This window comes from Paralichthys olivaceus, chromosome 17 (assembly GCF_024713975.1).
Source record: "Paralichthys olivaceus isolate ysfri-2021 chromosome 17, ASM2471397v2, whole genome shotgun sequence".
NCBI lineage: Eukaryota > Metazoa > Chordata > Actinopteri > Pleuronectiformes > Paralichthyidae > Paralichthys > Paralichthys olivaceus.
The window spans coordinates 4988182-5016012 of NC_091109.1; the positions used below are offsets into that span (position 1 = coordinate 4988182).

At 42.6% G+C, this 27831-nt stretch overlaps 1 protein-coding gene across 7 annotated transcripts in view; it reads right to left on the reverse strand.

The window, feature by feature from the left end:
* Positions 1-27831, reverse strand: part of ncoa2 (nuclear receptor coactivator 2) — a 54937-nt gene that overhangs the window by 11812 nt on the left and 15294 nt on the right. For 5 of the 7 annotated variants that reach the window (XM_020087538.2, XM_020087545.2, XM_020087536.2 and 2 more), the window contains exons 2-11: positions 27512-27594; positions 18919-19026; positions 17684-17856; positions 14304-14407; positions 11408-11585; positions 9667-9849; positions 7201-7302; positions 6125-6265; positions 5761-5908; positions 3939-5295 (exon numbers count right to left, since the gene is read on the reverse strand). In XM_020087538.2, the coding sequence (XP_019943097.1) occupies positions 3939-5295; positions 5761-5908; positions 6125-6265; positions 7201-7302; positions 9667-9849; positions 11408-11585; positions 14304-14407; positions 17684-17856; positions 18919-19007 (2475 nt within the window). In that variant the 5' untranslated portion in view covers positions 19008-19026; positions 27512-27594. The remainder of the gene's footprint in view (positions 1-3938; positions 5296-5760; positions 5909-6124; positions 6266-7200; positions 7303-9666; positions 9850-11407; positions 11586-14303; positions 14408-17683; positions 17857-18918; positions 19027-27511; positions 27595-27831) is intronic. The other 2 variants (XM_020087541.2, XM_020087540.2) reach the window with 1 other exon arrangement.

Sequence of the window (27831 nt, forward strand, 5' to 3'; positions counted from 1 at the left end):
CTTTTTCTCTTCCACCTTGGAGGAGGCTCCTGTTATGAAAATATACGCAGAGGGAAACAAGCAGCCTCACACTGTACACAGCAGCAGGCGCACATACAGGATATGAGGGAGAGAGCAGCAGAGTGAGGGGTGGCGGTGGTGGGAGAGAGAAAAGCCCTAATGAGGTCAGGAATGATGTAATGCTCCTGTACGCTCTCGGTTCACTCTCTTCCTCCTCCTCTCCATTTCTCTCTCCTCCCACTTTCTATTCTCTCGACTTCTCTTGTTGCTTTTACCCTTAATGGGTCCTATTTCCATCAATCCCTGTTACTCTCTGCCTGCAATGCATGTGTGTGCATGTAATGCAATCCAAGTCCCTCTCACGTGCTTATCGGGCTACTATACTGTATTTTGGTACAACAAAGATTTGTGAGGCCAAATGACCTTTATTAAATATTCAGTTTTAAGCTGTGTCTCATTTAAAGAAGACAATTTCACATCTTGACATCAGAACTGTACTCAATCCGGATGAGCAGCTAAGGACAAATACAAGAGGCAGTTTGTTAAAGGGTTCAGAGGCATATTTAAAAATCCTGTATGTTTTTTGCCTCGGGCTCCATCTGCTTATTTACATCCACACCCAACACACAAATAAGCATCTTGTTTAAAAAAGCATGGTAGAGACAGAAGTGAAGGAAGAAAAACTGACGTTTAACTTCAATCTTATGGGCACACTCAAATTTCATTTACATGAAACTGCAGAAATTAACTGTACAGAGGGGAACAAATGACGACACGCCGTGCAGTTCAAGCATGTCTGATACAGAAGGCTCGGTTGCGTGCTAAGCAACAGCAGAGGCTGATTCTCTCACAGCAGGGTGGCAATGAGGCCCTGCCAAATGTGGATTCTTACAATTTGACTTGTGTCCGTTTGGAACTCAGCTTAAAGTCTAGTCACATCTGCAAAGAAGCAGGTTTTTAATCTCGTCATTTTTGACAGCTATACATTTCATGCACAGCATTTGGGCCTTGACGTCAATATAGAGTTCAGGGCAATAGAACAAGACTTGTGTCTTTCTGACCTACATTCATGTCATTCTATGGGAAAGGGAAGTGAGAAACAGGGTGGGTAAAGCAGAAGTACCAGTGCCAAGTGAGGCAAAAGGAAACGTTGTTTCAGCCCAGAGCTGTATATTTATATAAGAATTCAACAAAAAAACAACTTATCAAAAATGTACTCATTGTCTGACAGAGCTGATATAACAGTTTTAAAGTGTGCATGCAACATTACTTGCAATTGCAATAGTCATCATGCTGGGATTGTTACTAGATAGTACTTTTTAAATGTATGTCTTAGGTCTTTAAATGAGAAACCGTCAGAGAAAAGGGAAGTTAAACAGAGAAACAGTATACGTTTCAATAATATTAATGATATCGAACAACTCTTCCTTGTCTTTCAGGCGGAAACTGGCTCAGCAGTTTTGAAAATCCTACAATACAAACAGGCCTGTATGACTAGTGTAGAGCACGTTTACTTGTGAGGGCGCACCAATGGAAATGATATGTTTTGGTACGCACTTCGACATGATGTTCTTTCTTATATTGAAAGGGAAACTGAAGTAGGAGGTCCAGCAGGAACTACTGACATCCTATTAAAACATAATAGTGACAGCGTTGGCTCTGAATGAAGTCATTTGTTTACCTCCTTACTCAAATGTAGAGACAGTGAGGGGCTTTTGCTATTATAACACTTAAAAAAAAATACTTAAAACACAGGAATTAACAAATCATGCAACAGTGCAACATAGGTTGTCTTATTATTATTATAATAACATAATATAGCTTGGAGTAAAGATAAACTGAATCCTGGGCTAAATTAATTACATGGAAAATGTGGACATTGCTGCAGTGGGAGCTTGGGACAATATGTTTTTTAATAGACCTGGGAACGAACACACACACACGCGCGCATGCAGATAATCCCTGCCTCCCATAAACTCATGGGACTAGTCAACCATACCTATAGTTCCTTCAGCCATCAGCTAAGCCAATGCTGCTGCTCTCTGCTCTGATTTCTCATTTAGCTCTGCTCCAGCCATCAATAATTCAGCCGTCAAACAATCATGAAGAGGAGAGAGGCAGAGCGCGAGAGAAAACAGTGAGCGAGGTCAGATGAGAGAAGGATGAGAGGACTTAGTTCACTTCAAACAAATACACCTTTTTTATAGTTAGTGGAATCTGCTAAAGTCAAATGAACAATCCCTATCACTGTTCACCATGTAAGTGTGATTCCCAGAATTCACCTGTTTCATTCTTATTGTCAACACAAGGCAACAATTAACTAATTATTCAATTCTGCAGCCACTTCTAGAGAATTATACTCAGGATCATACATATTGAACCTCTTTCTCTCAATTTCTCTTTCCTCCTATTGTTTTTTGTATGTTGCTTGCTCTACAAACACACCACTCCCTCTCCCCTCTATCTCCATGGTAGCAGAGAGGACATGCAGGAGCATATGGCTCATCATTTTCACTCTGCCTGCCGACGCTGGGCTCTCCTGGGGGTATCTACACCTCTCTCATCTCTCCTTCTTTGTTCGGTTCAACAGCAGCTCTTATTATCCATCCAATCGCCTTTTTTCTCGTCTTCTTCGTGTGTACCCAAGTTGCTGAGCACATACTGTACATACACCGCTAGCAGGCGTAGCTAGCTGACATTATGTACCACTGTCCTTCTGTCTGCCTGAGTGCAAAAACAACATGGTCTCTGCAGAATGTGCCACAAAGGAGGAGGAGGATAATTAGGGGGCGACTAAGTCTTAAAAAGGTTTTTTCCTGATCTCCTCGTCAAACCTACACTGGTGCACATTTCCAATGCATCCATCAATATCCTTAACTAGGATCACGATAATTTTGGACGTTGCTTCAGTTCCATGTTCGTGATATTTAAAGAGCATCTATGTGTCTTTGATTTCCCGACTGCTTTAAGAGGAAGGCACTGAGAGAGAAGATATAGCAAAGAGCATTTATGTAAAATTGTTTATTTCTATGTAGTTCTGTGGTTTGTCAGTGATGCGTGTGATACATTTTCTTTCCCGCAGTAGAGAATTTGAAAACTAAAGCCTCCTGATCCACAGAACTGGTGAGTTTCACCAGCAACACTCTCCCGGCTCACTCCCCTTTTTACTCTTTTTCTTCCCCTCTCTCTTTGGGTGCCAGGTCGGACCGGAGCTCTGTGCCAAACCTGAGGGTTCTGGCCAAACGCAAACAGGATCAAATGGCTGGAGAACCACAGGGGCTCCTTCCAAATGTCACAGTTGTTTGAAGCTGGCGAATCGCTTCCCTCAGCATGTGCTGCCAACACATAGGCAGTCAAAAGGACCAGATGTGTTTATATACAGGAGTAAAAAAAACATGCAGGATGTCTTGAGTGTATATGACAAGACTAAATATGAATGTGACTGTAGATAGGTCACAAATTCTGTTTGGTCTTTACACTGCCAGAACGTTTGTGTGGTTAGCTCATGTGTGAACATGGCACTTGGAGAAGCAAACATCTGCTACCTAACCCAGATTAATGCTCAGACACAGAGAAGAGATAAGTAGAGCAGCACAGGGCAGAAAGTTTTGGTTTGTGCAATGAGCTAAAGAGTCCAGTCTGCATGTTGAAGTGTCCTTGGACACTGAACCCCAAATAGCCTCTGATGGCTGTGCTGTCAGTGTGTGAGTGATCAAAGTGCTGTATGAATGAATGGATGAATGTGACGCAATGTAAAGTGTTTTGATTGTCTAGAAAAGTGTTAAATGAATGAAACATTTTACAAATCACTGAAGACAACTCTGGTACATTTTACTCTGGATAATTTCACAGACGTAAATGATGCAGTATAGAATTTATCATGCTAGTTTTAAAAATCTAAATCAATAGCTCTTTTTTGATTCATGTAAGAAACTGACCTGCTCAGCCCGGTCGTATCCTGCGTCTTGTTTCTCCACCTTAACATGGGTGTTTTTGCCACCTTCAACCTTCACCTCCCCAGGCTCCAGCTTAGGGACCTTGTCCTTCAGCGCATTATCATCCTTGTCCAGTAGGTAGCGTAGCAAGGCATTGTCCTTCTTCTTAGGGCTCAGTGGCTCCTGCTTTGGAGCAATGTCTGCCCCGGTAGCTGTACTACCAGCACCCTGGGTTTGGTCTTGGCCCAGCTCTTTGCCTGTGGCCTCTGCAGTGAGTTTGGCCAGGTCTACAGGAGACGTACTGTTCTGCAGCAGCTGGTGGAGGATTTTGTGTTTTTCTTTGAGGGATGTGGCATGAGTGTTTCCTCCCGTGGGGCCACCTCTGACCCCTGTCCCAGCCTGGTCTTTTCCCTCACCTCCTGCGCCAGGGGACAGGGGCGTCTCTAGAGGCTCTGGCTTGGTGGTGAGCAGTTGCAGTAGCTTGGTGTGGCCCTTGTTGTCATGAAGACGGTTGTGAGCATCATGGCCCTCAGGCGCCCCTTCTCTCTCCTCCTTGGCCTCAGCTAGGTTGCCCTCTGTCTGACCCTGTGTGTGCCCCTGACCCACTTCTGTGTGAGGGCCAAATGAGTCTCCTGTGCCACCTGCAGCACCACAGCCTCCTCCCATTTTTGACATCAGATGAGGGTTTACCCCTGATCCTGGTGTGACCCCTACTGGGGAACCTATCTTCCGGTCTGGAGACCCCAGTGTATGTGCGTGAGGGGGTCCATGCCCGTGTCCTACACCATGACACTCACTTAGGGCCTGCAGAGCTGACAGAGAACTGCTAGTGTAGCTGTTAGCATGGGCACTAGTGGTGCTACTACTGCCTGCTGCTCCAGGTCCTCCGCCACACATCCCCACTGGGGATGGTGAGTGCAGGCCTCCTGCTACTCGAGGGCTGCCCGCCCCCCCGGGACTACCTCGGTGCCTGGGTGACAGCATTGAGTTCTGTTGAGGCGGATGTGGCCCTCCGGCGGGGCTGGGGCTAGCGCGAGAGGGGCTGTTCATCCTCCAGTTTGGGCTCTGCTGTGGTGGCTGCATGCCCCCAGTGTGGTTGTGTGGTGGGGGGCAGCCAAAACGGTAGCCCTGCATATGGCCCATGGCTGCTGGTTCTCTGGGTCCAGCGGGGCCTGGGGGTGAAAAAGGCGTGCTGTTGCTGCTAAAGGTAATGTCTTGGCCCTGAAGCCCCGAACCTGGCAAACTGCCTGGGGTTGGAGGAGTCATGGAGGGAGTAGAGGAGTTCATCGGTTTTGGAGCCATCCCTGTGGCCTGACTGCCAGGACCCATATCCTGGCCCATTCCACATACTGTCTGCTCCCTAGACGTTGAAAACAAACACACAGATGATACAGCTGATTTTAGCAGAGTGTTACACAACTGAACAGGCTAGAAAAGATAGAATTTTGCAGGGTTCTGGTGTTTGTCTTTGATAGATTGCTGCTGATTTTTTTCAAACATTATTCTACTCTTATTTGAGCACAACAAACCAAGACTGGTTGTTTTTCACCAGCAATTTGGTAAAAACAACCACAAACTATCTGCACATACCACAGGGAAAGGGTGGGTAAATAAATTCTATTTTTCTGATTTACCTGCGACAGTATCCCCACAAAACCCAGACCATTGGAAGCATGAATTTCTAACATATTATCCCATCCATGCAGAACACAAGGAGCCATGACATTATGCTGCAGGGTATTACAGGCTAAAACATGTAAAAGCAAGTTCATGCTGCAGATTTGACTCTCTGTTTCTGACACAGCTGTAGATTAGTGAGACATACCTCTGCAAAATATGCAGGGACATGTAAAGCTGGGGTTCGTTGGTGGCGGGTGAGCGCACAAGTTTGCTCTTGGTGTGGGCTGACACAATGGTTCCGTCCGAGAGCGAGAACCGGTAGATGGGGCTGAACGCTTGGCCATGGCGGAGCACTGAGGACACATGTGCACATACATCAGTAGATGACACAAGAAACATTACTAGAAATTATAAACTGTTCAAAAAAATAGTGATTGGAATGAGGTAAACAAAGGAGGGAGCCCTAATTAAATTAACATTATATGCTTTTGCAGTAACATCAGACTGAAGGGAGTAACTTACAAGAGCTGAGGATTGAACAGTTTGTCCTTAGCAGTTTAAAATTTTACCTTCCTGCTGATGTCTCTTGGCAAAAGACATCTCTCCATCATTCTGTAGGTGGAACCTCTGGATGCAGCGCCTCACCAGATCTTCCCAGCCTGGTTTCATGGACGCCCGCAGCAGACTGGTATCCAGGGACGTAATCTTACCTAAACACAGAGGACCGGATTAGGAAGGCCTTAGTCACACATGGACACACCAACTGAGCTGATGGGGATTTAATGTCTCTCTCAAACATAAACACACAGATCAGCTTGTTGACCAGAAGTTAAGAAGAATTTTTCAACAGCTTCAGCTCAAAGTTTCTGCTGTGGTATTGTCCTGGTGACGTAACATAAGAGAAGCAAACAGATGAGATGTTTAGATGATGTTTAGATGAGAATAAACATGAGAATACAAATTAAGTATGATCAACATTTCAATACATTAAACAATTATTTGAAGGATTCATTTAAAAAATCCCCAGGGTTGTCAAGGCATCAACTGTCTTCAGAACTCAACATGTACAACCTTGTTGCCTGTGTACAGACAAACACAAACCACACACTCGTAGCAGTGTACAAGCTGCCCCTCACCAGATTGTAATTTAAATGGAGGCAGTGATGCATTTTAAGGGATAACAAGCAGACTGCTGAAAGACTTGTCACACAAACAATCACAGCCATAGCTTTTTACAACTCTACACTATATTCAGCCAGCTCCCTCAGGCAAAAGAAGATTGTAGAGAAGAAGAAGAAAATGAAATATGTTAAGAACTGATCTAACAGACACAAAGCAATTAATTCACACTTACGGAAGTATGGGTATGAAACTACTGTGACAAATTATTGTGTGTTATTGTTATTGTATGTTGTGTCTGTGTGGCCATGCCACACACAAATATTCTGATCACATCAAAGACCAGGTCAAACACAGACAACTGTCTGCAACATTCATATAGAGCACTATATTTTTTCCACAACCATTTTTTTGCTACTCACTTACTACTAATTTTAGAGCCTAACATCCTTTTAAGAAAAAAATGGTTGGCTGAGTTTTGTTTATAATAGTTTGCATCTCCTGGATGTGTGACTGGATTGTGTACCTTGCAGGTCCTGGCGCGTGGTGAAGCTCTCAGGAGTGGGATGCACAGGTCTTTCCTTCATGGGCACCCTGCGAGCCACACAGATCAGGCACGACTGGAAGTCTGAATTAAAAAAAAAAAAAAAAATAACAGGAGGGGAGGAGAGGGAGAACAGAGGAGCGGACAGAAAAAAGGAGCAAAAAAAGGTGATGTAGAGGAGGTAACAAAGAGGACAGGACCGAGACAAGGAATGAAGGGGGATGGGAGAGGAGAGGATAGGGATGTAAATGATAGAGACAGAGGGAGGGGAAAAAAAATGAAATGCATGTTATTTCCAGGCAGCATAATTAATACAGTTATTAATGAGCATGGGGATCAGAGTCCCGTTCCTTTCATGAGGAGGAGCAGCCATTGCTGGCAAGGGAAATGATGAAGTGTGACCTTTGAAGGTGTGCGTGTGTGCATGTATGTGTGTGCGCATCTCCGGCTGGTCTCACCTACAGTGCCATCTCACACTGATGACACCTCCCCTGACCCAACATTAAAGATTGCCATCGCTCAATCATGACAGTCGTCTCTAACAGGCGCACAGATGACAACGCCAAGCCCAGGGCTGGGGTGACCCCAAAAAGTCCACTGTCTAACTTCCCTGTGCCAGCAATACCCACAATCCCACACATGTTTCTGGCAAAGAAATGCCTGCCAGGCCTGACAGTGACACACATACACACACGCACACCTTATTTCAACTTGTAAACACTGCATCTTGGGTGGTCCAGCTGATAGGTCTAAGAATTCTCTTTCCTTCCTTCTCTGTCTATAGCTGGACAAATTCCTGCAACCATAACTACTACTACACACACACACACACACACACACACACACACACACACACACACACACACACACACACACACACACACACACACACACACACACACACACACACACACACACACACACACACACACACACACACACACCTCTGGCCTGGTTCCGAGTTTATCTATTTGCCAAAGTATGGCTGGCAAGCTGCTGGTGCGCAGAGGCAGCCAAAGTTGGAAAAGACAGGTTGAGACTAAGCGTGGAGTGAAACATGATTTTTTCCTTATTGTTTTAATAAACAACCAGGTCATAATTTGGCAGAGGGGAGTTATGGTGTCATTGAAGCCACAGAACAAATACAATTTGGCTAGTTAAGATGTAGAATATTACATTTTGAGAGCATGCTTGTGCTTTTCAAAGTCCAGAAATATCTCGGACAGGGAACAGTCACTTGTGATGAAATTTTCCTTAAACGACAGGATCCAATAAATAACCGGGAAAACTACTAGAAAAGCCCAATAACCTCTTAGGTAAGATCAATACTTCTACGGTTTTGTTTGTAGACTGTGTTCATTGTAAAATGCAGCATTTAACTGCAAAACAGCTCTTAGCAAAAATAAGATCAACTGGACCTAATGCCATTACATTTGTTTCTGAAGTGGGTGTCTAGATCATTGTTTCCAAACATCTCTGTTTTAGAGGCTCTAATACTTTCCAAACTTCAATGGGGCTACCTGCGTTTCAGAACTTTTCGGTTTTAGCAGCTCTAAAACTCTTGAGTAGTGTGGATACCAGGCTCATCAGTAGCAGTGCTGATGCTTTTTCAAATGGAAACGTAATACTGTGGATGTAGCCTGAACATTGGATCAGATCAGAGACAACATACCACTTAATATATATATTCTTCTGGACTCTGAAGCTGTTGTTCTGAAACCTATTTGAAGGTTATCAAAAGACTGGTTCCCTGATGCAACACACGATTAAAGCCCATCCTTCCCTCATAAGCTCTGATTTGTGAGGAATGTAAATGAATTATAGATGAGCTTTAATGACAGCTGCCCGGCCTCTCCTCTCTCTCGTGTCACTTAACTTTTCATGGGTATAAGCTGACTGGCATCAGCACAGCTCTTCATCAGTTGCTTATAGTTTTCTCTTTTCACATACAATTTCATTTATAAAGCTGTATCTACATCATAATAATGAAGGACTGCATTTTAAATGAATATTTAACCCTCCTAATCAAACTTGATATTCTTTCGTTCCACTGTACAACAAAGACAACAACAATCAGTCAGAGGTAAAGATGCTTATAATTTTGTCCTCTGATTTTGTCAATGGTCTTTATCTTTGAGACTACTTTATTTTTCCTGTTACCTGTTTGTTATATTCTCCAGTGTCCAGACTATTCTTGTGTGAATGACTCAGAGTTTTGTATTTCAGTATTAATTAATTTGACTCATTTGATTTGCAAGGTCTGAGCTCTTGATCACGCTCAGACATTTTCACAATTCTCTTCTTACATTTCTTGATCGCAAAAATGTTTTAAAATTTAGGTATTTTGAGATGCTCTTTGTTTGTTGTAGGGTCCCTGCTTTGGCATAATCTCTGTTTCTGCGCACGCGCACACACAAAGACACAGACACTCTCTCTCTCCTTCCGTACCATCTCCTTCCTCCTTGATGGACTTGGGCTCCGAAACGGCAAAACACTGCATGGTCTCGTATTTCTGCTGTTGAGGCTCATGCGCCTCGTCCTGGCTGTCACTGAGGGGGTTGACCAGCATTCGGCAGTTGAACGTGTGACTGTTCCTCCTCGGAACGTCGCTGGACCACGGGACGCCATTCACTGGAAGGGAGCAAGAAGAGGACAGAGAGCTTTTCATTGAGGCTTTCTTGGGGATTTTATTTGACAAATTTTACTGCAGCCAAAACTGAACAACAAAAGAGAAAATCAGGAGCTGCAATGAGCTAGCCAAGAGAGGCTACCACACTGCGAGTTCAAGACATAATGACGGCAAGATAGAATGAATGAAGGTGGAAAAAGTGTACGATGGAGAGAGCAGTTAATGGATGGAGATCAGTCATAATGAGCAGTTAGAACCTGGAGCCCCGTGCCATCTATCCACAGCCTTGCCAGGGTTCCATATGCATGTCCTGTAAAGCATCACTGCCAATCTTCCTTCTTCTTTCCAACATTTTTTCAGGCGTGAGCACACATGCATGTACAAACATGTGCAGGCAGACATGCACATACACAAAGAAAAGAATAAGAGACTTGTACAGTCACACACACACACACACAACTCATTTCACTCCAGCAAACTCCCATCACACTCCATCTGGTTTGTGATCTCCTTCAGTGCATTGATAATCTCCCAGTATCTGGGACACAGCCCAATGATCATTTCCAGGGTACTCTGCTCTGTGCAGCTTTGCCACCCAGATGGCTGGGCACTCAGACCTCAATCTGAAGCACCAGGAGAGGAGAGGAATCGCAGGAAGGACTTAGAAAGAGCTCCTAATGGGGCGCCCTGACATACATACCCATCACCTCTTGAGGGGAGGAAATGTAGATGTGGGATGTTAAATAGACGTGGGTATAGGGGGTGAGGAAGAAGAAGATGGAATGGAAAAGGGCAAAACTAAAAGATGGGAAGAAAAAAGGTCTGCCATACAAAAATAAATGGCCTGTTTTCTGGAGATGAGTAATGCAAGGATAAAGACAATGGTTTTCATGGAGGTATGGCTAGGTTATGGAAAAGTGAAAACATGAACAGGAACTTGGTGAGGGTGTGTGGAAGAAAGAGAGAGAAAAATAACACAACATTAAGAGAAGGGGGAAGGAAGGGCATGAGATGAGAATATAGGGAGCGATACTGCTGACAGGGGAGAGAAGCCAAAAAAGGAAGTTAATTAGGTGAAAAGAGAGGGAGGAAGAAGAGAAGAGGAAGAGCAAATGTCTGGGCTGAGCATCAGCAAAAGAGAAACTGAAGAACCTATATGCATTATGCACAGTGACATCCTGGTATATAAAGCTTATATAACACTTTCTACTAGCCGGCTTTCCCACAGCCTCACTGTAGCCGTTCTAACCAGGAACGTTTAAGTGTTTTAATTAAACACCACTATCAAACAGCCTCCTACAACATACCTGTCTGAACAGGGTGATGAAGAGACATGAGGGTGTTAGGAGACAGAGAAAGAACACTCTGTGAAAAACACAAGAGATGCGGCCAGGGTGTAAATGAGAGCAGAGGTGGAAGTGATGCAACACAGAGGACACTCATGCGAAATCAGGGAAGAGAGAGATGTACGGAACAAAAGTGATGCAGTGAGACCGACAGGTAGAAAAAAGCAAGAGAGCAAAGCCCAGTGTTGGCAGGGGAAATAAGCTCAAGGCTAACCGAGGGATTTGGGCAGCAGGTTCTTGATGAACTCGGCATGATCGCCGACATGCAGCACGCTGTAGACACTGGTGTTCATCAGCTCCTCCTGGTTGTAGCGCAGGTACTGGGTCACGTTCTCCGACACAAACACGATGTTGCCCTCCATGTTTACCACGAAGAAGAAGCCGTCCAGGGCCTGGAGGAGAGAGAGGTCACAACGTTTTTTCACAATTTTTCACACGGATACAGAACAAATCAGCGAAGTGGAAGCAGAAAAAGGACAGTAAAAATATGTGAGCACTTGAGCATTTTTACCTCCCATTGCTAATGCAAATAATACTGAAGCCGAGTAGGTTATTAAAAGCCTACCTGCCCTTATGTGCTTTTCCCTACTCATACATTATTGGGGTCATTTTACTGTGCTGGTCTGAAAGTCTCACACTCAACAGCAGAAGCTAAATTTGGTTTATGACCAGGGTTTTTAGGACATTGTACACATGCAGAAGAAGCTGTGAGCTTTACAGAGTATTATTCTATGTGTCTGCTTGTCTATGGTCAACAATAGCAAATTATATTTAAAAAAATAGGACAAAACTATTCATGCTTCACATCTGCATAGTGTCTAAAAAGAGGTGATTAGTGGGTATATCCATCCACCCCTGCAAATGCTCGACATCAGTGTGGCTGAAAGAAAGCAGGATAAAAGCATGTGCCTGCAGAGGTTGGAGGATGTGGAGGAGGAGGAGGAGCACTTAATTGAAATAATACAGCCCCAGGTCAACAATTACACACAGGATCGTGTCAATTAGGCCATCAAATCACCAGGAGCCCTTAAAGAGGAATCCTGTTGGTTGTTAAGCTGTAAAAGCTGGTGTCAAGATAAGATATGAGAGACTCCTGCCTGAAAGGTGTCTGCCCCTCACCTCTGCATAGATAATCATTACACACACTCACGCCTCCACACGTTAAGTATGTATCTATAACAAACAATATGTTTCATATATTTTTATGCTGTGATTCTTGTTGACTGAGGTTTGTTTAGCTCCCTTCCCCTGATAATCAACTACCTGTTCTTGGAGCTACACTGGATAACAGACATTAAGGAAAGACTCAAAACATTACATATGATCTCATGGGGGACGGTCACGTATTCCCCTAGCCTGCATTAACACAGCCTGAGCTTAAAATAGAGTTAAAAAAAGATCTTGTCTCACACTGCATGATAGCAATGGGTGCAACTTGGAACATGGTTGTGCAAGTCCACGCTGTATGAGGAAAAGGCTGTGTGCTGGACAAGTAGGGCAAACAGAAACAGAGCAAACACTCTCTAGTGCCAACTCTTGCTTTCTTCCAGACACTCTTGCATAATGCTGTTAGCCTGTAACTTAATTTACAATGTCCTGATTAAATATGCACTGTAGAGATGACTAAAGCCTTTATAAATAAATATACTATGGGCCACACTCTATGTGCACCTGTTCCATTTTGCACAGAGCCCATTGTTTTGATATATGACCCTTTACTGCTCATTCTCCTAGTGCAATACACAGCAGATAGAGAATTGTTCTAGTGAGGAGAGTAAGGGTCTCATCTCCTCTCCTCCTCACATACATTTGCGCTAGACATGATATATCTGCAGCATGACAAAGCATTGCTATCTTGCTGAAAACAAGTCAAACTGGTCTCTAGCAGGGCCCAGAATAGAAGCACAAAACTTATTATTTGGTACCGACCTAAATGTGTGTGAAGCACTGACCATAAAAAAAATGGCAGGTACCAGAATCTGGCACTGAAAGTCTGGTTGGACCAACATGCTTGTTTTCTAATAAGATATTCATTGACTTACACCACAAATGTGCCAATTTTCTGTTATAGTTTTGGGCAAAGTTCTTTTGTTAAAATTAAAAAAGGGTTTGAATTCAATTTCCAGATTTAAAAAAAAAAAGTATAATTATGTAATGGGTGCTTAAACTTTGGGTATTGTAGCTTTAAAAATTCAATACAATCTCAGCCCTCTCATGATGTCATCATACCACACAACACCATATGTGTCACAGGAATGCAAACTGGATGTCACAACAGTCATGAGACAGAACCAGACTTGCTCCCAGAAGGTTATAACAACAGCGCACTAATGTTTTTTCACAGCCGTGTTCGTCTCTCTGTGCTTGGGCAGCAGAGAGCCTTGAGGAGGGGTCACAGGGCACTAGGGTGCATTTCCAACCGACAGCCATTCTCCTCTGAGCATCATGTAATGAGCCTGTGCTGGCGGACAGGGGGACATGGCTAGATCGGAGCAGGGTGTGAATGGCCGATCACTGAGTTTTGGGGCTGCTGACAGATGGAAGAGCATGCAGGCTGTGGTGGGCTATATTTAGCCACAAGTTAGCATGTCGATTCAGTGACGCTGGACCAGGAGAGCTATAAATATTCCATGACAGGACAGATCTAGAGGCAAGTTGAGGAGGGAGGGAGGGAGAAAAAAAAGAACTGAAAAAGTAAGAGAGAGAGAAAGGGAGGGAGGAAGTGAGTGAGGGGACAGGCTCAATGGACTGATTCATTCGCCAGGCTGTTGCTTTCTTCCTATTATACGTAAGCACTTCAGTGGCCCTCCGTGGGACAACAAGGCCATTGCTCCACTCCGTGATTTACAGCCAATCCAGGGCAGATACAAGATGCTGGCAGCTTTCACTTCACACTGCTACACTCACACACAACCACTACAGCCCCATTTGTGATTGTTCTCTGCTGATAGCACTCTTCATTATATACTAATCATGATTTTAAAGAGGAGTGTGTATCCTATGTGAGTGTTAAGTATAAGTGTGGAGGTGGAGCACTTCAGTTTGAGTGTTCAGTGTTTTCTTTCCCAGATATGAGACTATGATTAAGCAAGAGAAGGCGCAGTACCCACCTCCAGCATCATTGGTCCCAAGGCATCTTTGTCAATCACACTTTGGCCTGTTGATGAAACATCGGCCTTCTGCACCTCCTCCTCATTTGCTGCTGCAGCTTTTTCTGTAGATGGGATAGTCAGTGACAAAGGTTTACAGACAAACAACAACAACAAAATGATTTAACTGATTCATGGATCTTAAGTTTATGAATTTGATGACAGGTATTCTGTTCTTTCTTCTCAAAGAGAAAAGCAAGGTGCTGTCCCCTGTAATAGACCCACTGATTTAGACTGTAGACAAGACACTTGTTAAACTTTTTCTGTTATATTTAATATAGTTCAGGTTAAAAAGAAAACACATACAAAACATGTTGCTATGGCTGAAACCAAAGCATAGAGCAGCCAGCAGAGTGAAAGGTTATTGTAAATGAGTGTATGAGGACATGCAGCTGCCACGCTGGTGGCAGCCACTGGATGGATTGCATTGTCATGCAAAGAAAAAAGGCTATTATGGAAACACAGTGACAGCATGTAAACAACTCTTGTTCCAAATAGAGAAGCAAGTTGTTAGAACTTTTTATTTTAAAAAACTGACAACATTTTTTTCTCATTTTCATTAAGACAAAAATAATAAGGGCCATCATGGTGAGTTGTTCCTATAACCACTCTTTGGCTTGGTGCTGTCTCTCTATTCAAATGGGCTGCTTTTTTCAAATTACTAATCTGCAGCATTGCTATGTGATGTATAGAGGTGTAATAAATAGACGTATAGAGGATATATCTTGTCGCACATACAGATACCTGTAGCATAACAAACTGGTGCAAAACAAAACTCAAAATAATTTGACATGTACATACTGACAGTTAAATGTAAAGGTTATTTGATTGGTTTAACTGGTGAGAGATTTGATTATCCTTTACGTTCCCGTAGCTGCACTACGGTGATGTGCGTTTGTCCATGTGAGTTATTGGGTTAATAACCATGCAGAGAAGCCTTATGTTCAGAGCGTAGGCTGCCCTACTTTTAAAGATGATGATGAGAGGCGGAATATAAGTGGGCTGCTGGGGGGACACATTTAACTGTCACACCGTGCCAAGAAGCAGACTGACCATATGGTGAGAAAACACTTTTTGCAAAAAGCAAACAAAAATCACGTCCTTCCATTGTGTTTGTGTGTGTGTGAGAAAGGAGACACAAAATCGCCCCTGCTCTGTGGGCTTGTGCAACAGCGCACAGACCCACATTCATCTCTTTCAGCATTAATGATGTGTGCATCAGCAGGACCTCTCCAGGCCCAGCAGGGCCCAGTATACCAGCACAGCTGCCCTGGGTACAGACCCATCACTCAATGTCAGTGCGGCCTTCACTGGCTTTCTGTCTGTCTGCAGAACTGTGTCACAGACAGACAGAGGGATCGATCACTTACTTGTAACTGTATAATAAATGTATTAATAACTACGGAATCTGTAACTGGCAAGACATTTCCCATTTCGTCCCCTCTCATTTAAATGTTTCATGTAGTGCATTTATGTATAATGAATTCAAATAAATACGAAACAATGTTCTGGCTGCAGCTTAAAAGCTATTGTATGACCCAGTCTCCAGCCAATGAGGGCTGGGCTTTTACTGCGTTGGCAAGAGTTAGCACAAGAGTGTAAAGGAAGCTGTAAAACACCTATGTACGCCGTTAATTTATAGGCTCTTTAAAGATATTATTACTCAACATATTTTCTGTGAGGTTGCAGCAAAATGAAAACAGACTGAATGGCAAACATGTGCTAAGCATATAACTGCACGTCATTTCAAAAAGGAGCAACATGCAGACAAGAGAGAAATAAATAAGGATAAATTAAAAGCTTTTCATATTGGACCAGTTTTCAAAGGCCGTTGCTGCTGTATACCACTTCTCTGCAGGGCTGTGACACCAATCAGTGAGAGTTATCAATTTCCATTAGCTTAATTTAATATATTCAATAATGTCTCCATAAAATGGGAATATTTTTACACTGTAACGACGCTGCCGGGGGAAAATAGTCCTGGGCCAACAGAAAAAAAAGACACACTATAAACAATCCTATACAGTCCTGGAACGCAACACTAAAACAGATGATAGATGAGGTGCAATGACAAGAAGCAATGGCGGCGGTAAAATCATATAACATCTACTCTGAACATAAAGACATCTAAATGAGCATCCAGTCCTTCTCTGGTTCAACTAGAAGTGCAACAAGAAATATGAATGGCTGCTAAAATCGCTGTATCCCTGAACTCAGCCAGATGAGGTGAAGTAGTTTTCTATATTCAGGATTTTTTGTAGGTGGCCATTGAGGTCTGGAGGACAAAGCAGAAAGGAAAAGACTGTAAAGCCCTTCCCTCAGTGGTAGCACTATTATGGCGTCAGAAGCAAGCAGGGGATGTTACTCGAGCACAGTGTGATAAAAAAAAAAGGGTCGGAGAGAGGGAGCGAGAGGGAGGGAGGGGATTATGGAATAAGACAGCAGAGTGGGGGAGGGATGGACAGACGGTAGCCGGAGTTTGTGTGATTTTTGCATCACATTGCTCATCATTACATAACGCATGAGTCACAAAAAACATGACGACATCATCTGCTGGTTTGATTCATGTACACCTTGAGGGGGCCACTCTCTGTCTACCAGTCACACAGCTGCTTTTCATGTACGCAAGGCCCAATCTTATTTTTCATTTACTATTTACCTTGATGTTTACCTTTAAGAAACAACAAACAAAACAGATATTTTAATGATCTCGGTCCGGTAAATCCAATATGTAAAATGTGATTGCGAAAGACTACGAGACAGGAGAGGCTGGCAAGTACAACCAAGCACACTGATCCATTCGCCTGATGTTCTGGCTCAGAATTAAAGTGGGAAAGATCGGCTGCCAACATTAAACTGCTCTGGTTCATGCAACTTATATGATGAAGTGGTAGAGGGGAACATTAAATCAATTGTGCTGCTCTTTAATAACAACATCAATTACCGGATGTGGAGCAGATCCCAAACCATAATATTTATACTGTCCCATCAAATCTGAGGTTTCTGCCAACACGGTGCCACCTGTGGCTCTTCTGGTTGCATCAGAGCCTTATGATCCTCTGCATATTCATGATATAGAAGCAACCTATTTGCAGGATTGGGAACTACAAATCAAACTACTGTTAAATCAATCTGCTAGCATTCATTTAGCTTGGTAAAGAACGAGACAGCATGTTGTAAAAAGTGAACAGAAAAACCTGTAAAAGAACAGATATTGTGTGTTAATTAGAAAAAGCGGCTTAGTATTATTTTTACAGTTGTACTTGGGGATGTATCATCTTTATCTGCTAATGTTAAAGACAGTTAAGTGGGAAAAAAACTTTACATGTTGCCACTTGTACCTTGCTCCTTTATTTGTCTGATTTGTTTCACAGTTTCCTTCAGGATTGCACATTTGTCAGGCTTGACATTGAAGTTGTCGATGTCATTGAAGTTGGCAAAGATCAGCTCGGCAAGCTCTTCGATGTACTTGTTCTCATGCTCGCGGTTGCGCTTCTCGTTGCTCCGCTTGGGACTGCAGAGACAAAGAGAGAACACCGGGGTGAGACAATGCAGGGAAGAAGATGGTAATGGCAGGGGAGATAAAGATGTATAGTTAAAAAGGTTTGACTGCTTGTAAATGTTTGTGTAGCAATTAAAATTCTAACACTATAAAACAATGAATAGGCAGTCAGAAAGAACACAGAGTCGGGGAAGTAAAGAAAATCCATCTATAAAACTACTCCAGAGAGGAGTGCTCTCACACACACACACACACACACTCAAGAAGAGCCCTCTCATTTTCATAGCTGCCAAATGACAGTGCACAATGTCTACTGTAAACCTTGGCATGGAGGAGAGAAAGAAGAGGAATAAGGTTAGGGTGAATTATGCTGCATATGGTATGAAATATATCTCTAGGCCTCTTAATTGTGCAAACACAGAGCACTACATCAATAAAGGAAACCTACATTCTTGGTTGCTTGTCTCCAGATAAATTATGCAAATTTATAGTGCAGAATTCAACAGTGCTCCAGGGTTGGCTGCCACAATAGAATAATGCCATTGTTTGTAATTACTGGGTTGCTACTGTATATACAATAGAAGTTGGGATTTCTGTTTTACAATCTTGCAGTTGGTAAGAAGTGGTGGGGGAGGTTTTGAACCCTCCTTGGGCAGCATGGTGGGGCAGTCGTGATAACTGTCGCCGCAGAACAAGGAGGCGTCTGGACTTCGAGCCTGCATGTTCTCCTCATGACTGTGTGGGTTTTCTCTGGATACTCGAATCCTCCCACAAGCCGAAGACTCAATTGTCTGTGAATTGACGCCCTAAATTGTCTGTAGGTTTAAACTATGAATTATGTCTGTCTCTTTATGTCAGCCCTCTTATAGGCAAGCAACCTGTGCAGGGGTACCCTGCCTCAGCGGGGAATGGGCTCACATCCCCTTCAAAGTTTAAGTGGTACAGCGAATGAAAGAGTGGCCAAAGTTACACACAACTTCCTTGTGATGGAGTAGAAATGCAAGACGACCTTCATCAGGAGGATTTTTAGGGAAATGTATCCTTATTTACATTTAACAGGAGTAAAAATCTTACCTGGGTCCTAAAAGTTCAGCAGGACATTCTTTGCGTTTTCTTGACTCTGCCCTGGCAGGGTCAGATGGGTTTTCACCAACTCCACTCATCCTCAATGCATATCAGCGTCTGAAAAACAGACACAAAGACAGTTTAACACATGCAACACTTGATGGACTGATTACAAACAACATCTAAATTAAGTGAAAGCAGCCCATAGAGGTGTGTGAGCCAACACGGACATAAGCATACAGCACACACAGAGTTTTGCGCCAGGGGCACAGGTTGATCCACTCAACCTGGAGAAATGAGTGAAAATGGAGCGGAGAAAGAGATTCAATCATTTCTCTCTGATGGTGCACCTCTCCCCAGAGAGACTGAAATGAGAGCACGGCACTTTGCCCACAGCACCAGACTGCGCGCTCAGCCATGTACCAAGAAAAACCCATTCGTTACAGGAAAAACCAAGCAAAGCCAGCTCACAGTGAGCTAGAGTGGCTCCGCAATCACAACATGTGTCTGAGTGTACAAGGGCCACAGAGAATGCTTTACCTGTATCAGCTCGTAAAGCGCATATTAAAAAATTTAATGAGACTGACATCGTATCTATTTTGTTTAAGCTGAGGTACTGAGTGTAAGATCTTAATAAGGATTAATGTTGCACCTGTGTCGTGCTCTCCAAAGTATTTGCTGGCTGTTTCTGTTACTAAGACCGTACATACTGCATCTTGGGTTTGTTTACAATCTAAGATTACATTCAATTATGGTATATTTATTTTCCTTATGTCCTTCATCTGAACAGCTTGGAGCCATTAGTGACAAGTCCAGGGACTTCAGAGACTTGCCTACCCCTCTGCAGATGTTAAAAATCAGATGCTGCTCCTCCTCTTACCATGCGAGTCAGCACAGACTGAATTTCATGCTACTAAATGAAAGACAATCAATAATTGATCAAAGTGATGTCTTATTAATTACCACCATCATCTGCACCAAAAACTGATGATGGCTAAAGGCCTTGGATTTCAGAAGGATTTCTGCTGCAGGATGTGAACACTTCCAAAACCAATGGTGTGATTTAGAAACGCATACGCATGAAAATTATTACTTGTCCAAATCATGCAACAGGGGTGATCTGCAGCTCTTTGCTTTAAGAGGGTGATAGCGGCAGGGCAAGGACATACCCAGTGAAAGAAAAGAAAAATGTCTCTCCCAGCCCAGTGCACAAGGTTGGGGCATGCTGTGTTGTGATACACTCTCAGCCACTCTAACCATGGAAACGGCTATGACACACACTGCTCAGCCATTACATAAGGCAGCACAGTAACATAGAGTGGAGTGGAGGAGTGTAGCTTAGCAGGAGCAGGCTAAACTGAAAAGGGAGCTAGTGACCATGCAAACTTGAGTCTGGCTCACCCCTGGCCTGGAATGACCTACTTTAATTTAATGGTAGGGTCTGTGCTCGGATGGTAAAAGTAAACGCAGCCGTGACTGGCCAGACAGACAGAGGAGACTCTGAAGGGTAAAACCCATTTTCACCACTCTGTTGACAAGTGACTTTAGTGCTATTGTTGGCCTGTGCGCCATATGATCAGATAATGGTACACAAATGTCATTAAGCGTGTGTCCTTGCATTATTCTCTTTGGAGCATGTCTTTACACTGTTGCACTGTCCACTGAAATGACGGTAGCAGAAGATATGTGCTTTTATCAATGACAACAGAAACAGGCCATTAAACACTCTTAGCTAAATGGCACTCTCTGTTCCTATTGGCCATGCCTGTGCTTTCCAGCACAAGTTACCATGGGGATTCTAGACCTGATTGGTTGCGCCTGTCCCTTTGGGCTGGATATGATTGGATGCCTTCGTCTCCTTGACATGGCAGTAATGATGGGTCATTGTACGTTGAGACAAATAAGAGAGACTGCAAGTACCAGGCACGTTTCAATGACAGCAACACAGACAGCCTGGCTACCGGGGCTGGCAGGCCATTTTTGTTGCTGGGGGTCCACTCTTCACATTGGCAGAGTAGCAACAGATTTCTAATCCCACAGAATTCCCTGAATCCCTGGACAGCTGTTGGCACTTCCTGTACAGAGCCTTGTCACTGAGATAACTATCAACATCTGCCACTAGGGGAGTATTCCTCTTTGAACCAATCAAACCTTTTTGCAAAGATTCTCATGCCTCAGTATGTCAGGGAAGAATTGGTTGTTAGTATGTTGCTTCACTGTCTTTATGTTTAGCGCCCAAACTCTCAATTAATTTTATATAACACATTTTTCCTCTTTTACTTCTCTGAATGATATAATTATAACATTAAAGAATATATCTTATAAAAAAGATTTGATTAGTTTTATGACTAGACACATATTTTACAGGGAGAAAATCTGTACTTGATATTATATCAAGTAGCTGTCAGATATACATTCGAATGCAACACATTTTCATCATAGATGTATCAGCAGTGATCTTCAGAATGATGATAATGGAGCCGTCCGTGACAACACAAGCTATCATGTTGATGGCTCTGAATGCAAGTGGGGCTCCGAGCTTCGTCCATGATTCTGACTACCAATCTACATTAGTATGACACATGCATATAAATTATTCACTTGCACTTCAGTCTCTAAATGGGGGATGAAAAAAAGCATCGTCTTTAAACTGTAATTTAAAGGGAAACCAGAAGCAACACAGCAAAATGAATATGGCTCGGAAGATGTGAAGACAACAGAACAACACTGTTCATTAATTAGAAAAATATATAAACACATTAATAGGTTACTGTCTTATTTATTTTTTATTTACTGGTAGCTACACTGCAATATAAAAACGGGGAAATCACCAAAAAAATGAAAATCATTTCAAAAAGAATAAAAGATATTTTCTGATAACAACTCAAGACTGAATTGCCACTAGCTTTAGCTGGCATGTAACCATCTCAATTCCATGTTTTAAGTGTGTTGTAACAGCTGTTTTAATATGGCTCAGCGTCACATTGGTACCCGTGCTGTGTGCAGATACTGTGTCATTTACCTCACAGCAACGTTGTGTACAGTAAGTGGGGGCAGGGTGAAGAACCCTGTTATGTATAGCACTGACCAGCATATTCTGGAAGGCATCTGCCAAATTTACAGTTCATCAAGCTGTCAGCTCATTCACTTCTTTAGTCCTGCAAGTTGAGACTCACGGTCCATCAGGTACTAACTTGTGATCATAGATGGTGTGAAATCAGTGTGAGGCTAATGAGAGATTACCAAGATTACCAAGGACGAGATGAATGAAACGGATCAGCTTTTAAAAGATATTCTTTAGCACTTTAACCAGGGGACTGAAGGAAAGTACTTCAGTTGGTCATGTCATATTTACATTAGGGTCATAAACAGATTAAGGAAACATGCATGTTATATTTATGTGTTGGTAAAGGTGCTGCAAATGTAAAAAGCACAAAGTCTGTGGTAAAGGGAGCTCTTCTCCACAGAACACACTGACACACTCCAGATACTCCTTCTCAGTCGTCCAAACGATACTTCCTGCCATAACTGGGATTTCAAATGACATCACAATAGACTAAATTTGCATAATGAACATCCTGCAACCAGTCTGCCACACCACCAACAAAATCAAAGTAAATTGAGAGAAGAGGCTGACATTTAAGTAATAACAAATTCAAAATATGAACCTGAATATGAGCAAAAAACGTGGCACCTGGTTTTAAACTTGTCACTGTGTGAAAAGGTACAGCATTACTGTTAGTAAAGAAAGAGAAAATTGTCCCTCACCCTACTCACAAACATTCGTCCTATGAGCTTTTGAGGAAAAAGTAATCTATAAATGGATGCCATACTGAAAAAAAGGGACGTATTTCACGCTTTAACTATGAACTGCTATTTACAGTGAGTTTGGCAAACTGCTTGCTGTTGTTGGCAAAGCACTGGCATGCTGACGGCCACTTGGAAAGTACAAACTCCAGATCAGACTGCTTGGCTCATAGGAGCATATACTGTTCTATCCTGTTGTTTTGCAACTGAACTCAGGATTCCACTTACGTAAGTGTAGTAAACATCTCTCCCCTCTTCCCATCTCTCTCGCTCTCACACATACACACCTATTAGACGGCAAACATAATTGTATATTTGTGTGCTGACAGGTCAGCCCTGCCAGTGTGAACTCAACACTTCTCACTTCATTACAGGTTTTCATCTTCATCATCTGTGTGTCTGACTCACAGGGCTAAATGAGGGGTTAGGTTACTAAACCACTGCAACAGCCACAACACTGCCTCAGCAACACAACGCTGATGATTTTCCAATATCTGAACCTGTTAATCAAATACCAGGACAACATAATGTACTAAGATAAATAAAGAAGACATAATATGTTGTTTAGAACTGCATGTTAAGAAACTAATTAAGGTGATTTAACCAAACAAGATAAAATAATACACCAAGATAAACTAACAAGCAAAAGTTTGAAAAATCAATCGACTTTGAAAGCAGTGGGTGCACTTGAGGGAGGTGATCACAGGTGTGTGTCATTGCTTATATCTTAGGTGTCACAAGAGTAGACTCTGGGACTGAGCTGGAGCCAACCAGTCTGGCCGGGATGGACTGCAGTGTCAACAAGGGGCTGCTGCTGGAGACGACAATGTCGCTCCTGAAATCTCAGCTGGTATCATTCAACCTGCACACAACAGTGTATCACAATAAATACCTCACAGGCTCAACAAAATAAACCTTTAACTACACTGAGTCCGTCAGATTGACCTGAAACGATACACAAAAACACAGGAAACATGGTGCCAGGAAAGTTTACATTTGGGCTCGACAGTGACGCTACACCGCTCAGACTTAACGTGGTGCTGTAGGCTGCATGCACGCTGAAAACCAGTCAGGATGTCAGGATGTCAGGATGTCAGGATGTCCAAATACCGTAATCGTCATATCCATGATGTTGTTATGTCATCTCCGGTTTGTAACTTTCACAGTGTGTGACAGAGACGTAAAACATCAGAACGTGTGTGTAATTTGGTAGGAAGAGGGAAACAGCTGCTGAGTTTGAAAGTTGTAACAGTCTTAAACAAAGTAAATGCCAATTAATATATTACTATTTCAATATAACAATACTATAATGTTAATTATGACATTAGTAAATTAAATGATTATTCTAGCCTATCTACACTACTTCTTATGTAACAGTTAAATAAATGTCAAAGTGTCAAGGATAAATGTCTTTATTCAACAGACTGTTTCTTTAAAAACTGCCATTCTGAGGGGGGATACTTCAAAAAACACTGAATCACCAATTCCGGTCATAGTATATTGGAGGGAAAGCATGAATGCAATGAGGGAAAGAAATCAGTGTCTGATTGCCAGGGGGAGAGGGCATGTGCCAGTGTGCCAGTCCTGTAATCATGTGGGTTAGCAGGGGTTTGATTATAGAGACACACCCAGGGATCTGGAGCTCGGCGAGTGCTGGGCATGACTGTGCATTTAACTGCATCAAAAGCTATTGGGGAAGTGTTTGAAGTCTCCTGCACTATAATAATGAGGGCCCTTCTGGAAAGTGCAAAACCACTGCGGCGCACTGAACAATGTCTCGCTGGTGTGTAATCTGTCCTCACATGACTTCTTGGCACAACAGGCCCCGAGAGAGACATGGAGAACAAGAGCGCTACCAATAAATACTGCTTCTGGAGGGCTGCAACATGGGCCATTTATTTCCCCACAAACTGAGGCGAGAATCACGACAGGGGAGGGGCCCAGAGGACTCGCGTTGTCTCATTTTACGTCCCAATATTTGCAAGGGTGAGAAAATGTGCTGAAAGTGCCAAAACACACAGATACATGTTGAAATCATGTCAGATGTATTAAAGACCAACATGTACTTAAAAACAATATTGATTTCAACAGAACGCAACTTGGGTGGGGGTCTGCTGTGAACTTTCGCCTCGCTGACAGCTGCCGTTACCTTGAACCAGATGTTGTGATATTAGGTTTGGGTCAAGGGAGAGGCAGAGGGAGGTGGGAGGAGAGATGTGATGATGGACGGAAAGAGATTAAGAGAAGTTGAAACCTTGAATGTTGGGTGACTTTAACAAGATTTGAGTCATGGGCGTGTCACTCTGAACATACAGAGGAATCAGATCGGTGATGGAGAACGGGCTTGGGAGAAAACCGAGTGTACACACAGAGACAGAAGATGAGGAGACAAAGGGAACAAAAATAGGTCACAAGCCTTTTTCAAAGAAAAGGTTCACTGAGTGTGTGATGTGTTCACTAGAATGTTTAGAGGCTCCAGTCTGTCATCACACGTCTTTATAATAATATTATCTGAGAGTGCATTAAGTTAACTCTCTGTTCTCTCCTCAAGCTCAGTCGCCATCTTCTGTGCGCTTACCAGTTTTCAGAGTCATTCAAATTGCATCAATCATTGTAGATTTTTGGGACACTTGGTACAAAAAGCATTAAGTGTCCAAAAACATCTGACACAAACACATAAACAAGCTGCTGCTGTTTAGCACACACAGTGGTGTGAGCCTTGCCTGCTACCAAGTCCCACTCAAGTGCTTGTCCACTGTTGAATCACTGCAAGGTAATGGCTCTAAAGTGCCGGGGAGCAACCAAGAGCCAGTCTCCCCCATTTACTGAAAGCTGATCACGCTCATGAATCTTTAACGCAGGCAGTCACTTCAGGATGTCGCAGGATGGGAAAAGGAAGGGGGAGGGCTTTCTGTATAATAAGCACAGGACAGAGTTCTGCACAGGGCCAATTTTGTAAACTCGCACTTGAAAAGCTTGGTACAGGATTCGCAGTGTTACCTCCAATTATCTCTAGGTCAAATCCGGACTGGAGCCATAACATTAATTGTCACATGGACACTCACTTTAAAAGTCATCTAGATGGTATTTCATCAGGGCTCAGTCACATGATGGCTGGACAGACGTTATCTGCCATTTAGCTGAAGTACTGTGCCAGCACTTGATCAGGGATCTTCCACTTGTAGTTGATGTAATGTAAAGTGACAGGAGGATAACCAATTTGCCCTGTTGATTATTCAAACAAAAAATAAATCATGGCAGCTAACTAGGCTTGGCAAAATAATTACATTTAATCAAATGTTTTTATTTTGTTTATTTTGCCTGCATGTATTTAATTTTTACCAATGCCCATAACTATAAATTAATCAGATTATATTTTTTATCTGTTACACATAACCTTTCTGGGTTATCAGTGCAGGACTCTGGCACAGTATGCTGGGCTCTGGCTGTCAAAAGAGAGAAACCATGTGGGGAGATGAGAGCTAGAATCAAGAGGGGGGAGGGAAGCAAAGACTCAGTGGATGGCAAAATTGATTAACTGGTATAAATAAGCACTTCTCCACAGCAATCTAGTCAACAGTACATCTGTGGCCGAGAGCGCTGCCAGAGGGGAGATTCAGATGTCACTACGGAAATGAGATTATTGTATAAGGTGAAATGTAGGGACATCCTGAGCCGATCCCTCAGGGTGATTTGTTTTAATTGATCATGACAGCGATATCTATCTATGATCCTTTTTTATAATGTAACCCATTGTGTAACACCATGTTTAAACACTGGATATTAATTCACCGTGTCACTGTAGAGCAGCACAAACAAGTGGGGAACAGTTTCAGAAAAATGATACGGACATATTGACAGAGCATAGTTGCTTTAAGCAAATAAATATATTTGCATTTACTACAAAGTGCTTCCGTTGGCATAAAAATGCATTGAAACAATCACCTCTTTGCAAATATATAAAACACTGCAGGACACTCGTAAATTTAATTAGCTTTACCTTATTAATGCAGGTTGACTTTAAGCTATGCGTGCATAGTAATGCATTACTGCATCAGTAATATTACATATGAATATGTAAGCGCTGATAAAAAGCTAACGAACAGCAACCAATGCAAACCATGTTTTTACATTATGATACATTTTGTTGTAAAAACTGCTGGTGATACAGTACCCCTACCAGACACATTCTGGTCAGCACTGTCCAAGCTGTACAGTAACACAACCTTGCAGATAAAATGATGGTTTCGATAGTGAAGTTTTTTCCGCCACACAAGACAGAAAAGACCGAGACCCTCACTTTTACAAAACTAAAAAGGCAGAAAGAAAAAAGGTGTAACTGTGTTGACATGGAGGAACAGAACTTAATTTCGCAGGCCTCACAAGTTACAGAGACACTTTTAACTAAAACATGGCTTAAAAACCCCAAAAAGCTCAAAGTTCTAACTGTGTGGCTCATCTGATAGCAGTGGAAAAATGCCTGGAGATTTTCTAGCAAAACCACCATCAATGGTCTTCCCTTATAACCAGAGAAATCAGCTAACAAGCAGCTTAGAGTAAAAAGCAAGCACTTGGGACATTTATCCCATTCAATACCATAGGTGAGGAAACATGCCAATAAAACAAATGTTGTAGCACATGTGAGACACTCATGAGGCTCAGTCTAATCTAAATAATCATAATAAGAATTAAGTTAATCTATTTGGCATCATTTGTGCATTATTTCATTTTGTGTTCAGGAGTATCTACACAGAAGAGTTGTGTAATTTTAGGAGAGTTGGCACTGGCTTCTTACCGTGGTTTTAGTCCAGAGAGTCCCTCAGGCCATTGCTGCAAGACGGTAATGCTATGAAACCTTTAAGAATCATCCACTTCTCCCTGTTGAAAGAAATAACAGGAAACCTTGGATGTACAGTACATAGTGTGAATGTATAATGAAGGACTGCTCGAAGTAACTGTACTGTGCTATTCTTGTACTGCAATAGTTAAATGTTAACAAGGGGAAGCATAATACTATATTTGGGGCTGCAGCAAAAAAAAAAAAGAGGAAAAAGTGAAATCTCCTTCTGTTTTTTAAGTTCAAACTACAAAAAAATTGAATTTTAAAGACCCAAG